Source organism: Heterodontus francisci, chromosome 10 (assembly GCF_036365525.1).
Source record: "Heterodontus francisci isolate sHetFra1 chromosome 10, sHetFra1.hap1, whole genome shotgun sequence".
Lineage (NCBI taxonomy): Eukaryota > Metazoa > Chordata > Chondrichthyes > Heterodontiformes > Heterodontidae > Heterodontus > Heterodontus francisci.
Genome location: NC_090380.1, coordinates 63,941,581 through 63,957,098, shown reverse-complemented (window position 1 = coordinate 63,957,098; position 15,518 = coordinate 63,941,581). Strand labels below are relative to the sequence as shown.

Genomic DNA, 15,518 nt, shown 5'->3' with positions numbered 1-15,518 from the left:
ATGTGGGGAAAGAAACTGTTCCTGGCTTGTAGAAAATGACACACAGATATTGGAAATGAGTGCTCCAGTTGACCTTAGTACCCCTGGGCCAGGAAAGGTGAAAGTTGACCAAGGTTCCTGAATGTTATACAGTGATTCCAACAGGAAAGTGTACATGTTTGGGCATGAATTAGCAGTGGTCTATGGAAGCAAATGGAAGAAACTTGTAGGGTGAGATACTGAGTTAAGCTGGTGCCAAATGAACAATATCTTGATACAAGTTCGCCTTCAGGAGGGCAGAGGAAAAAAGAAAGCTGCTGCTTTAACTCATTACAGTTATTTTTCTGTCCTAGAAATACGATGCCCTAAGTTTTCATTGCCACTCCATGGAGGTGCAAAGTGCTCAGATGGAGCATATTTTAACTCGAAGTGTGAGTTTTATTGTACACCTGGATACCAAGTTAAGGGACAAAAAAGTGTGACTTGCATGTACAGTAAAAGGTGGAGTGGAAAGGAACCATCTTGCCTTGGTAAGTTTTTTTTTGTTGTAAAATAACCAGTATAAAACTGAAAATATTAGAAATGAAAACTAAATTTCTTCAAGTCAAAACTATTACTTATATTATGAATCTTGTGTATGTGTCCACATCCTAAGCATAAACTTTACTTCCTGTTGCCATTTCTTGTCACTTTTATGTTATTTTACATTAAAATTTCCTGTGCAATAATATTTATAGTATAATTTCCCTATGTAAACTTTTCACCTTGTTCCACCCCACTCACCTCTCCTTTAAAATCCTCATTCTTTACAGCCCACCCAAATACTATGCTGAATTTCTCACCCGAGATAGCTTTACTATTTCCTCACTCAGCCTCTGCACTGAACGACTTTTCATCTTCCTTCACACACTATAATGCCCTGAGGTTTCTGCCCTTCTATCCTCCCTTACTCTCTCCCTTCATATAACCTCCCATACCATATTCACGGCCACCCGCACGGTCTACCATCTGTCAAGGCCTCTCTACTCCCGTTGTGTCATTCACAGATAAGTCTATCTGATCACTTACCTTTATCCCTCTTGACTCACATCCCTCCGTTTCTCCTCCCAACCCCAATTCCTTCTGTGCACACCACTGGAAAAAACCTCTCCCACATCTCTTAGTGACTTCAAATTCCCAACTGTCTAGCCTTTGGTCCTCCTTCCATCAAAGCATTTCTGCTGCTACTGATTTACTTAACTAGTTAACCACCTAGTCCCTATTAAAATCATTACTGTCTCTCACCCTGGTTGTTCCTCCTGGTATGGCTCTCATCTAAGTTCAAAGGACAAAGGTGAGATGGTTAGGGCGGCGCAGTGGTAAGCACCGCAGCCTCACAGCTCCAGCGACCCGGGTTCAGTTCTGGGTACTGCCTGTGCGGAGTTTGCAAGTTCTCCCTGTGACTGTGTGGGTTTTCGCCGGGTGCTCCGGTTTCCTCCCACAGCCAAAGACTTGCAGGTTGATAGGCAAATTGGCCATTGTAAATTGCCCCTAGTGTAGGTAGGTGGTAGGAGAATTGAGGGAAGGTGGGGATGTGGTAGGGAATATGGAATTAATGGAGGATTAGTATATATGGGTGGTTGATGGTCGGCACAGACTCGGTGGGCTGAAGGTCCTGTTTCAGTGCTGTATCTCTCTATGACTCTATGACACAGGCTTGAATGTTTATGGTGGATAACTGGTATAGCCATTGATTGCCAGATCTGGTTGAACCATGTAAAGCACTACCAAGTCCTGCTCTCTTCCCAAAACTTGTCACTATTCCAGGATCATTCTGGAATGCAAAGATAACCCCTGGCTTTTCTTCTCCACTGCAAAGTATCATCTTCAACCATCTCCCGCCACTCTCGCCTCCAATATTCAGTGCCAGGCGTTCAAGAAGAACTTTGTTATTAAGATTGAGACCATAATTTTTTTTATTCTTGGGATGTGAGCATCGCTGGCAAGTCCTATCGCTAGTTGCCCTTGAGAAGGTGGTGGTGAGCTGCCGCCTTGAACCACTGCAGTCCATCTGGTGTAGGTGCACCCACAGTGCTGTTAGGAAGGGTGTTCCAGATTTATGACCTAGCAACAGAGAAACAACAGTGATACAGACCCAAGCCAGGGTGATTGGAAGGGAACTTGCAGACAGTAGAGTTCCCATGGGTCTGTTCCCCTTGTCCTTCTAGGTAGCAGAGGTCATGTATTTGGAAGGTGCAGTCTTGGGACGTTTGGTGAGTTGCTGCATCCATCTTGTATATGGTACACACTGCTGCCATTGTGCGCTGGTGGGGATCTGGAACTCACTGCCTGATAGCGTGGTAGAGGCAGAAACTCTCATAACATTTAAAAAGTACTTGGATATGCATTTGAAGTGCTGTAACCTATGAGGCTTTGGACCAAGAGCTACAAAGTGAGATTAGGCTGAATGGCCTCTTGGCACCTGATGTGGACATGCTGTAAATTTCAATGATTCTTTGATTCCGAGATATAAAGCAGCATAACTATAAACTATAAGGAGCTGAGTTATAGGTTTAAAAGAAGACTAGGAATAAGTATAAAAGGTTTTTTACACATAGGATGCAAAGGTTTAGGGCATATCAGATGCTTAGTTATGTGGTATAGAGAAAATAAACTGTTCAGGGGTCATTGTGCTGCAAGAATTGACCAAGTGTTGTGAAGATTTAAAAGTGGTTGATACATATATCAAGTTAAAGTATGAGAGCAAAGCATAGCATTAGCCTGTCGAGGCAGAAAATACAACCTGTTGTTGATGACTTTTAGTTGGATCCTCATTAAAGGACAACAGAACTTATTTACTAGGATTTATCTTTTTTATTTATTCGTGAGATGTGGGTGTTGCTGGCAAAACCAGCATTTATTGCCCATCCCTAATTGCCCTTGAGAAGAGTATTATTAATACTTAATTAAAATAGGTTGAAGAAAGATTTGTAATTCTCAAAGAACCTGCAAGCAAAATTACATTCTCTAGTTCGGCTCAAGTAAATAGTCATGTATCCTGTTTGAAGAGACAATACTTCCAAACCATCAATAATGTAATAAATATCTTACATGTAGCATGCACTTCCTAATTGTTACACTTATTTCCTGGAACATTACACTTTTGCCATTGCAGTTTGTTGGCTGACTCAAAATAAAACAACAGAGAATTATACTTGAAGATGTAATAATGTAAGGAACAAAATTGAGGAAAGAGGCAAGAAAACTGCCTTTAAGAAAATACTGAGACTTTTGAAAATGTGACTGTCTGATGATTTGTGAGCAAATACTTTTAAAAGAAAGGAGAAGGTGATCCAATCAAGCTGTTAAACATATGTTTTGATTTATATAGCAACTTGAATGTAGAAAAAGGTCTCGAGGCGCTCCACATGAGTGTAATGAGACAAAAGTTGATACTGAACCGAAGGAGGAGATATTGGGACAGGCAATTAAAAACTTGAGTTAAAAATTAAGTTTTAAGGCGAGTATTAAATGTGAAAAAGATGAAGGAGCTAGGGAAATTTAGGGCCCGATTTTCTCTCTCTTTCAAAACCCATTTGCTTATAGAGTTAAAATCGGATCCTTAGGGAGAGAATTCCAGAAAATTAGGGCCTAGATGACTGAAGGCACTGCCACCAACGATAAGGTGAAGGGAGTGTGTGATGTACAAAAGGCTAGATTTGTAGACTTGCAGACTTTTTGGAGGCTTGCAGAGAGGTAAGGCCATGAAGGGAATTGAACACACGGCTGAGAATTCTAAATGGGAAAATGTTGGGAGCCAATATAGGTCACTGAGCACAGGGCGGATGGGTGAGTGGGACTTGGGATACGGGCAGCAAAATTTTGGATGAGCAGAAGTTTATAGAGAATGGGCAAGGCCAGCCAAGGCAGCATTAGAATAATCACATCTGGAGGTGATTAAAAGCATGGATGAGGGTTTTGGCAGCAGATAGGCAGAGGTGGGCAATGTTCAAAGTACAAGCATGTGGTCTTTGTGGTGAGGAGGATATGGAGTTGGAAGCTTAGCTCTGGGTCAAATAGGTTGTCAAGGCTGTTAACAGTCAGCCTTTGTTCAAAGCTTGTGCTTTGATTTTGGTAGAGTCCTTATCCAGTTTGCTGACAATAAAGATAAAAGAACTATTGTAGCAGCGCATGATTACTTCTATTACCCTTTGAATGGGTTCTTTATTATGATCCCTGGATTATGCTGTTGTTTATCTAGATATCAGGCTGAAGATGATGCACTCTGGACCATAGGCGATGTGAAGTCTGGTTGCTCAGTCATGTGGAATCGAGAGAATATCTATTGTGACAAACACAAAATTTGGGACAGCTACAAAGTCCAATGCAACTATACAAGATTACCACACGGTGGTAGTATAGATACAATTTATCTGTGACTATTTTTCTGGTCGGCTTGTTTTTAAAAAATCAATTTGTATTCGAGGGGAAATTTGGTTTCTTTGAGGTTGTTCTGGGAATGATAAAACGTATAAATGAATAAGTGACAGTTGCATAAAGTTGGGCCAATCATGGAAAAAATTAACATAATATAATTTTTTCATAAGCTGAGATGAGGATGAGAGAGAATAGATAATAAACCAAAACTTTACAATGAGACATAGAGGTTTGTTTGACTTTTGATTAAGGGAGAAAGAAGGAACACTCACGATGCCCACCAGAAGTCCCTGCTGAGAGTTCTCAGCTATTTTAGGGACTAGGCCTTTTATCAGCGTTGCAGTCACCTGTGAGTTCAACAGTCCGAGTGTATCAAGCTTGTGTCCTCAGTACCTTGCTCTATGGCAGCGAGGCCTGGACAACGTATGTCAGCCAAGAGCGACGTCTCAATTCGTTCCATCTTCGCTGCCTCCGGAGAATACTTGGCATCAGGTGGCAGGACCGTATCTCCAATGCAGAAGTCCTCGAGGCGGCCAACATCCCCAGCTTATACACACTACTGAGTCAGCGGCACTTGAGATGGCTTGGCCATGTGAGCCGCATGGAAGATGACAGGATCCCCAAAGACACATTGTACAGCGAGCTCGCCACTGGTATCAGATCCACTGGCCATCCATGTCTCCGCTTTTAAAGACGTCTGCAAACGCGACATGAAGTCCTGTGACATTGATCACAAGTCGTGGGAGTCAGCTGCCAGCGATCGCCAGAGCTGGCGGACAGCCATAAAGGCGGGGCTAAAGTATGGCGAGTCGAAGAGACTTAGCAGTTGGCAGGAAAAAAGACAGAAGCGCAAGGGGAGAGCCAGCTGTGTAACAGCCCCGACAAACAAATTTTTCTGCAGCACCTGTGGAAGAGTCTGTCACTCTAGAATTGGCCTTTATAGCCACAAACCACTGACCACCTTCAGGCGCTTACCCATTGTCTCCCGGGACAAGGAGGCCAAAGAAGGAGTCACCTGTGAGTGCTGGTCCAGTATTCTCAAGCAGCTGGCCGATCACAGGGGGCAGGGCATTGGATTCCGGCAGACTTTTGAGTGGGCTGTAACAGAAGTGGAAGTTCTCCAGGCTCTGATGCCAAACTGAGCCAGACATTTTATCCTGGGGGAAGGCATGAATGGACTGGCAGCAGACTGTAAGCTTTGTCTGGGACTAGAAGGATCATGATGCTCCTCCAGGCTCCACAAAAATCCCAGACAAAACAAAATCTTACCTTTTCCAGAGTGGCCTGCACCTGCCCCTTTTAAGGACTCCTGGTTAGGCCACTCAATGCCTGGTGCCAATTTATTATTAAATACGGTGTGTTTATGCACAATTGTTGCTGTACTACCACTCCACTGATGATGTGTGGCTAATGATGTTAGTGAACTGATAGATATTTGTGGTAAGTGCTCAAGCTGACTGAGGTACTCTGCTCAAAAGCTATTGACAAATCTAGATTACCACCTACCACCTAATGCAGCAACATTAGTGATGCATATTGGACAAAGACTAGGTCAGGCTGTTGCATCAGTTTAGATGAGGTGATGAATCAATGTTGACATCAAGCTACTTAGACTGATTGTGCAATTACTCTTTTGGACTGAACACTAAAGGTGGTTTAGTTTATACCTCTGATGAAAATTGTTAAATTGACCTTAATTGTCTTGAGTAAGTTGGATCCATGAACACCCTGTGGATCTTCACAAATTCATGTGTGGGCTCAAAAGAAAATTGAGGCAAATCTGATGCAGATTGGAAACCTTCAGGCAACACAGTTGCAGTCATGTTCTTGCCAATGTGTGTAGAGTTTTGCTATGCCATTTAAATTATAATTTGTATTTCCTTAGCTCTAAGGATTTCAATGGCATTATCATTGGTTAAATTCTTGCCCACAATTTCCAAATGACTGGAAACAAATTGCTTCAAAAATGCTAGGTGCCTTGTTTTTGCTTCCTAGTGGAAAAATGTATGAAATTAAAGGGGATAATATTCAAGTTCACCTCTTGGAGGTGTGGATGACACCAAATTGGGATGGTGTAGTTAATACAGAGGATAATAAACTTGCAGAATGGAAATGTAATTGGCAAATGAATTTCAATATAGATAAGTGTGAGGGGAGGATTAATGAAATACTTGAAGGGAATAGGGGCAGGTGGGAAGAAGTAATTATGGAGGGAGGAAGAGGCTTGTGTTGAGTGTAAACAATAGTATGGACCAGTTGGGCCAAATGTCCAGTTTTTGTGCTGTAAATTCAAGGGAGATACGGTGGGGTAGTGGTAATGTCCCTGGACTATCCATCTAGAGACCCTGTCTGATGCCCTGGGGACAGAGGTTCAAATCCCACCATGGCAGCTGGTGGAATTTAAATTCATTGGTAATGAAACTACCATTCACTGTGGTTAAAAACCCATCTGATTCACTAATGTCCTTTAGGGAAGGAAATCAGCTGTCCTTACTTGGTCTGGCCTACATGTGACTCCAGACCCACAGTAATGTGGTTGACTTTTAACTCTTCTCTGAAATGGTCTAGCAAGCCACTCAGTTCAAGGCAATTAGGGATGGGCAACAAATGCTGGCCTTGCCAGCGATGCCCACATCCCATGGAAGAATAAAAAAAAGTTCAGTGTTCAAAAAAAAAAAGATTGAACTTGGGACTTTCTTGTCCCGTGTGGCTCAATGCACCGTACGCTGTGCACCTAACAGCTAGATCAGCCTTCAAAGCCCCTAACGTACTGCTGGGTCCACAGAGGAACTTCTGTCCAGGAGGGTAAAAATTCTTGAGCATAGTGTTCCTTCTGAAGCTGTCGTTAAAAACTGGTGAATGAGACAGACATATCTTTAGCTGAACTCTTGCTTACCTCCCATTGGAATTAGTGACATCAGTGTTAGTGGGTGTATTTGCACATCAGAATCCTTTCTTTTGCAAGTACTGTAGATCATGAACCATTTCATCCATTATTATCGTAATACCTTAAATTATTCTAAATTGTTCCAGTACCATGAAAACCTCACCTTCCCTACCCGCTGAAATGCATATATCATTGAAACAATTTACGCTTTCCCAAAATATAAGTTCAGCCTTTTTCTACTTTAATTATTTCAAATCTTTCAAAGAAACTGTTTTCAACATGACTTGAAATGTAACTATCAATATTAAAAGTCTGAGTTGTGATAGTTTAATATTGTTGTGGCATGCGCTTTCATATCTTCAGGTGGAGAATAAGTGATATTACTAAACCCTTTAAAGACTCTCTACCTTTGTTTTATAGATTTAGACCCACCAAAAATAAAGTGTCCCAGCTTCAAGGAGAAGACAGCTGAACCTGAGAAGCTGACAGTCCGGGTGAACTGGGATACTCCTGAAGGAAAAGACACAGCAGATGGCATTTTGACAAAGTAATTGCTATTTATGAGGTGATGGGTATGGTATGCAGAAGCACCAACTCAGAACCCATTGTCTGGTTAACCTTAAAATTTTAGAGTAAAGTAAGGTTGATATTTATGTTAGCACCTTAAAAATTGATTTTTTTAAAAGTAATTCTTCATGTAGTTTGCATTATATGCTTTTAAATTATGGAAATAAACAGTCACCCTTTTAGATGATAAAAGTTCATACTCAGCATCTAAAAGCAGTTGGGGTATGTTGACTGTTTCTGGTAAATATTGTACTTAATAGATGTTGTATCTTCTTCTTCTTTGGCCTCCTTGTCTCGAGAAACAATGGGTAAGCGCCTGGAGGTGGTCAGTGGTTTGTGAAGCGGCGCCTGGAGTGGCTATAAAGGCCAATTCTAGAGTGACAGACTCTTCCACAGGTGCTGCAGATAAAATTGGTTGTCCGGGCTGTTACACAGTTGGCTCTTCCCTTGCGCTTCTGTCTTTTTTCCTGCCAACTGCTACGTTTCTTCGACTTGTTACTCTTTAGCCCCGCCTTTATGACTGTCCGCCAGCTCTGGCGATCACTGGCAACTGACTCCCACGACTTGTGATCAATGTCACAGGACTTCATATCGCGTTTGCAGATGTCTTTAAAGCGGAGACATGGACGGCCGGTGGGTCTGGTACCAGTGGCGAGCTCGCTGTACAAAGCATCCTTGAGGATCCTGTCATCATCCATGCAGCTCACGTGGCCAAGCCATCTCAAGCACCGCTGGTTCAGCAAGGTGAAAATGCTGGGAATGTTGGCTGCCTCGAGGACTTCTGCATTGGAGATATGGTCCTGCCACCTGATGCCAAGGATTCTCCGGAGGCAACACAGATGGAATGAATTGAGACGTCTTGGCTGACATACGTTGTCCAGGCCTCACTGCCATAGAGCAAGGTACTGAGGACACAGGCTTGATACACTCGGACTTCTGTGTTCCGTGTCAGTGCGCCATTTTCCCACACTCTCTTGGCCAGTCTGGACATAGCAGCGGACGCCTTTCCCATGCGCTTGTTGATTTCTGCATCGAGAGACAGGTTACTGGTGATAGTTGAGGTGAACTCTTGAACCACTTCCAGAGCATGGTCGCTGATCTTGATGGATGGAGCATTTCTGACGTCCTGTCCCATGATGTTCGTTTTCTTGAGGCTGATGGTTAGGCCAAATTCGTTGCAGGCAGCCGCAATCCTGTCGATGAGTCTCTGCAGACACTCTTCAGTGTGAGATGTTAATGCAGCATCGTCAACAAAGAGAAGTTCCCTGATGAGGGCTTTCTGTACTTTGGTCTTCGCTCTTAGACGGGCAAGGTTGAACAACCTGCCATCTGATCTTGTGTGGAGGAAAATTCCTTCTGAAGACTTGAACGCATGTGAGAGCAGCAGTGAGAAGAAGATCCCAAACAGTGTAGGTGCGAGAACACAGCCTTGTTTCACACCACTCAGGATAGGATAGGGGTCTGATTTGGTGCCTCTATGCTGAATTGTGCCTTTCATATTGTCATGGAATGAGGTGATGATACTTAGTAGCTTTGGTGGACATCCGATCTTTGCTAGTAGTCTGAAGAGACGACGTCTGCGGACGAGGTTAAAGGCTTTGGTGAGATCAATGAAAGCAACGTAGAAGGGCATCTGTTGTTTGCAGCATTTCTCCTGTAGCTGGTGAAGGGAGAACAGCATGTCAATGGCGGATTTGTCTGCTCGAAAGCCACGCTGTGCCTCAGGGTAGACACGCTCAGCCAGCTTCTGGATCCTGTTTAAAACGACTCGAGTGAAGACTTTCCCCACTATGTTGAGCAGGGAGATTCCATGGTAGTTGTTGCAGTCACCGTGGTCACCCTTTTTCTAATAGAGGGTAATGATATTGGCATCGCGCATGTCCTGTGGTATTGCTCCCTCATCCCAGCACAGGCAAAGCAGTTCATGGAGTGCTGAAAGTATAGCAGGCTTAGCACTCTTGATTATTTCAGGGGTAGTGCCTTCCTTCCCAGGGGCTTTTCCGCTGGCAAGAGAATTAGTGGCATCATTGAATTCCGATTTTGTTGGCTGTACGTCCAGCTCATCCATGACTAGCAGAGACTGGGCTGCATTGAGGGCGGTCTCAGTGACAACATTTTCCCTGGAGTACAGTTCCAGGTAGTGCTCAACCCAGTGGTCCATTTGCTTGCATTAGTCAGTGATCGTGTCCCCTGATTTAGACTTGGGGAGGGGGGGGTGCGATCTTCCTGATGGTTGGCCCAAAAGCTCCCTTAATGCCATCATACATTCCTCTGATGTTTCCGGTGTCGGAGGCCAGCTGAATACGACTGCATAGGTGTTGCCAGTAGTCATTTGCACAGTACCTGGCTGTTCTTTGTGCAGCGCTTCTGGCTACTTCAAGTGCTGCGGATGTTAACTTGCTGGGGTCTTTCTTGTAGTTCAATAGTGCCATGCGCTTAGCGGCTATGACAGGTTCCAGCTCTTCAAAGTGAGATTGAAACTAGTCTGCATTCCGCTTCACATGTTTGCCATAGGTGGTCATTGCTGAGTCATAGATGGCGCCTCTGATGTGGGCCCACTTGGTCTCTGCATCCCCTGTGGGAGTGTTTTGAAGGGCTTTTTCAAGTGAATTTAGAAACTTATGTAACAGCTGTGGATGAGAAATTCTACTAGTGTTGATGTGCAGGCGGCCCTTCTGCTTGGAGTGATGCAGCTTCTTTGGTTTGAGTCTAACCTTGCTGCACACCAGAGAGTGGTCAGTGTCGCAGTCCGCACTGTGGAAGCTGCGTGTGATTTGAACGCTGTTTAAAGAGGCTCACTTTGTGACGATGAGGTCCAGCTGGTGCCAACGACGTGATCTTGGGTGCCTCCAGGAAATCTGGTGACAGGGTTTTGTATGAAAGAACGAGTTGGTGATGCAGAGGTTGTGATAGGTGCACAACTCAAGCAGTCTCTGTCTGTTCTCATTCATCCTTCCAGTGCCATAGCGCCCAAGGCAGGAGGGCCATGAGTCATGGTCGGCCCAAACCCTGGCATTAAAGTCCCCTGGCAGGAACAAATGTTCGGTATTGGGAATGCAACTAATGATATTCTGGAGTTCTTCGTAGAACTGGTCTTTAACTTCAGTTGGGGAGCAGAGTGTTGGAGCATAGATGCTGAGTAGGTGTACTGGACCAGAGGCGGTGAGCAGTCGGATGGACAGTATGCGTTCCGAGCCATTTGAAGGTGGCTCTACCATGCTGAGAAAAGAGTTTCTGATGGCGAAGCCCACTCCATGCTGTCTTGGTTCTTCAGGATCCCTACCCTGCCAGAAGAAGGTGTAGTCTTGCTCTCTCAGAGATCCGCTCGCAGGTGGGGGGCGTGTCTCCTGAAGTGCTGCAATGTCCACCTTGAGTCTACTGAGCTCGTTGTTAATAATGGTGGTCTTCCGAGAATTGTTGATTTGTGTAAGGTCTTCCGACAGGCCAAAACACATACTTAATAGATGCCGTATGATGCTGTGCATAATGTATAATACTATCTCTAGTGTAGTCTTTTCTACAATATGATGAGATTGAAACTGCAGTTTTTCCAGGAGTGAGTAAAACATTCAGGAAGTAATTGACTAGGGCATTCAGTCAATTTTGGTCCAGCTGTTAAATTTAAATTTGTGGAGTTGAGCAATTCTCATCATCAAATAACTTTTTGTGCTGTGGTGGTTCAAGAAGGCGGCTCACCCACCACCTTCTCAAGGGCAATTGGGGATGGGTAATAACTGCTGGCTTTGCTGGCGATGCTCACATCCCATGAAAAAATAAAAAAAAACATTTATTTTTTGATCCCACACAGACCTTCATACATAATCATTCTTTTCCTCTTGTTTTTGCTGCATCTTGTGTTTTGCCACCCTATTAATGAATCACTTTCCGTTACCTAACTTAAAGTTTCATTTTACAGTTCAGTAAGTTTTACAAAACTGTTTAGTATCAGAATCCACAAAACGGCTCTATTGTTGCTAGCTATTTAAATACCAGAAACAAAATAACAAAATGATGGAAACCCTTTATCAGAACTGGAAAAAAAAAATGAACTTCATTTAAAAAAAAAAGAACAGAACAAAAGAAAGGTAAAGGAAAGATGACACAGGTATTTGCAACATGTGAAGGAAAACAGGAGATGGTTAAATAATATTGAATTAATAGCACAGATACAGGCCACACAGCTCAATAGATCTGTGCTGCTGTTTATGCTTCACATGAATTTCCTCCCACTCTAATTGTCTCCTGCCACCCTGCCCATGTATCGCACTATTCCTTTCTCTGCCATGTATCCTTTAAGCCTCCCCTTTAATGCATCATACTATCTGCTTCAACCACTTCATGTAGCAGCAAGTACCCTTATGATTATATGATTATGTATGAAGGTCTGTGTGGATCAAGAAAGAATTTTTTTAAATTTTTTTAATGGGATGTGAGCATCACTAACAAAGCCAGCATTTATTGCCCATCCCCAATTGCCCTTGAGAAGGTGATGGGTGAGCCGCCGCCTTGAACCGCTGCAGTACAAAAAATTATTTGATGACCAGAATGCTCAACTCCACAAATTAAAATTTTAATGCATGGACCAAAATTGATTGAATGCCCTAGTCAATTATTTCCTGAATGTTTTAGTCACTCCTGGACAAAGAATGCTAGAAAAACTGCACTCGCCACTTTCTGTGTAAAGTACTTCCTCCTAAATTCTTTGTTTGATCTATTAGTGGCTATCTCATATATTTATGACTCTTTGTTTTGGATTCATCCACCAAACAGTTTTCTACATCATCCTGTCGAACGGCTTCATAGTATCATTTCAGCCATTTGAAATTAACATGAAAAAATCATAAAAGACATTGAAAAGACAAAGTGTGAATAGCTGAGATAGTGTTTTAGAACCTAGAAATACTGGCAAAGTGGAACAGGTTCTGACAGCTTCTGGAGAACAAGAAGTATGCCGCGAAAAGGACGCAGACTGGCCTGCCAGCGCAATGTTCTGATGGTGGCTTCACTCTCAAGTGCTGGACACCCAACCTTCCAACCCCCTGCAGCACCATCCCACCCCACCTCCACTGCTAACCCCAACGTGCTGAAGCACACTACCCACATGGCTAGCATCTCCTGCTATAAAGAAAATAGGAGCTATTGTTAAGGTATAAAGTTATTAAAGCCAATAATGAGGCCAGAGTGCTGTAAAGTAAATAATAGAATGATAAGATGCTACTCCTTGAGCTTGAAATTAGCTTCATTGGAACAAGGCATAAGACCAAAGATGGAGAGGCCAGAGTGGGAGCAGGATCACCAACAACAGGGGAGTTCAGCTTTGCAGTAGTAGACAGAATAGAGATGTTGGAAGGGGTCATCTAATCTGCATTTGGTCTCCCCAGAGTAGAGGACAGCAGCAGATAAAATATACTAGGTTAGAGCAAGTGCATGTAATTGTTGTTTCTTGAAAGGAGTATTTGTGGCTGGATGAAGAGTGAACTGGGATGACACAGAAGGAATGGTCCCTTTGGGAATCAGGGAGGGGAGAGGAGGGGAAGATATGTTTGGCGGGATTATGTTAGATGTCTCAGAAAATGATCTGGAAAATGTAGAGGCTGATGTGTTGCAAGGTGAATACAAGTAGTCACTATCACAGTTTGAAGCAAGAGGGAAGAAATGAAAATAGAAAAATGTGACAGATGCAGTTGAGAGTCCTGTCTACCACAGAGGAGGTGAATCCTTGGTTGAGGAAAAAGGAGAACATTTCAGAAAATCTAGTGTGGAAGAATCCATCATCAGAGGAGATACGTTGGAGTTCCCCAAAGAGGAGATGGGAAGAAATATAATCTAGGTAGATTTGAGAGTCCATTCCCAGAGATGGAGAGTGAGTTCCATGAGGAAAGATGAAAGAAAGGAAGAGCCAGAGATGGTCTACATAAAGGATGGAATGAGTGGAAATTTGAGGCATAGTTCCTGAATCTATTGATCAGGACAATAGCAGGAAGTAGCTGCTAAAAAGGCTAGAGGAGGCTGAAGTAAAACTAGAACAAAGAGTGTTCAACCTATTCTATGAAAAGGCATGGATTGCTAGAACACATGTTAGTTCTCATAGCAACACCTTTTTTATCTGTAGGAAGTGAACAGAGTTAAGAGTTTTCCACGGTGAGAACAAGTTCAGGTAGGCAGGAAGATTCTGGAAAATAATTGGTCCATTGTTTGCGGAAGAAGCAAAGGCTCACTACTGAGGGGTAGAAATGTAGAAAAATTGTATGTGAATGGTGAAGGTGAAAAGGAAACAATGAGGTTGGAAAAATTTAATTCATTGAAGTGGCAGAAGGGTAGACAAGATTAGGGGTTGCACAGGATGTGGATGGGTGGGTGGTAGAATAGAAGCCAGGATTAATAAGAGTCTGAGTCCTTTGTTCTGGCTTTCATTTTTATCTTTCTTTGAGGCTGCTGGTTTTGCCTATGGGTGATTTTGCTCATTTTGTATATGGGATCAGGTTTTGTGTGTTTGAGGGACTCTCTTTTTCTGCCGGGGAGTCTTGCTCTTTGTGTGTATTGTTATGAAAGTGCTTCCATTTTTAAATATTTTTTGAGGACTTATGTTAAAGTTTTTCCTGTTTACATTTCAGACCTACATTCCCCAGTTCCCTGTGTCTCTTAGGAAGCATAATAAAAAAAAAACTATCTCATGCTAATATGAGTTCAACCACTTTAACCATCTCCTGCTTTCCTTTTAAGCACTCTGAATGTCACTTGCTTATACCTTCGCAGTCGTGTGTTTTCATTATTTTATTTTGTTTTTGTGATGAAAGCAGCAGGAAATTTCAAAGTGCAAATAGTTGCAGGAATAATTGAGGCAGGAGTGTGCAACGAATGCTGTAGGCTCTGCCAATGTTTTGTTCTGCCCTATTCGGGTAGATGAACTCATTCTGTGGGAGATAGTCCCCGAAACCTGCTTTTCTAAAGACTTTCAGGAATTGCAATGTATTCAAATATACATGCCTGATCAAAGAAACTTATTTAATGCAAATCTTTTACTAATTAAATTTGCACTAATTGCAGAAGCTGTCTCATTTATGCTCCTCGAATATAACACTGAATGAGGTTTCAGAACTGGAAGTCTGCATTTAAGAATGTCATAATGCGGCAAGGACAAGTACCTGCAGAGTGGAGTGCCCAACACGTGGCCTATGGCCTAAACCTAGCCACTGAGCTGCTTTCATCTGGCTCCTGCTTCTTCTATCAAATGCATAGTGTTGATTTCAACTGCAGTTATTTTCATTGGCAATTAAAACAAATGGCAGCTTAAATTGGCTTTGTGTACTTAAGGTGGACAAAGCTGGGAATGAGTGTTTTAATGCTTCCCTGCCCTGGAGGAGTCGAGAGGGTTACTGTCGATTTAGAACGAGCAAGGATCAACTTTTGGGCAACAGTTGGTACTATAATGCATGAAGTTTAAAGAGCTGAGGCTGAAGCTTCCCAGTTTAACCACTATTACTTGCCACTTTTCAAGCTTCAGGGGTGAGGAAGGATTGAGGGGAGAAAGATTGGAGTAATGGGATAAGAAAGTGGGGGTGGGGGGGGGTGCAAACGGCTTGAATTTTCTGTGTATGGGGATTAAAAATTTTTGTATAGCGGTTTCCTTTTTTTGCCTATGGGTGATTTTGCTCATTTTATATATGGG

The 15,518-nt window shown here is 42.9% G+C and overlaps 1 protein-coding gene across 5 annotated transcripts in view; it reads left to right on the top strand.

The window, feature by feature from the left end:
* srpx (sushi-repeat containing protein X-linked) overlaps nt 1-15,518 on the top strand; it is a 135,859-nt gene that overhangs the window by 79,686 nt on the left and 40,655 nt on the right. For all 5 annotated transcript variants that reach the window (XM_068039901.1, XM_068039899.1, XM_068039900.1 and 2 more), the window contains 2 exons: nt 333-509; nt 7,703-7,829. In XM_068039901.1, the coding sequence (XP_067896002.1) occupies nt 333-509; nt 7,703-7,829 (304 nt within the window). The remainder of the gene's footprint in view (nt 1-332; nt 510-7,702; nt 7,830-15,518) is intronic.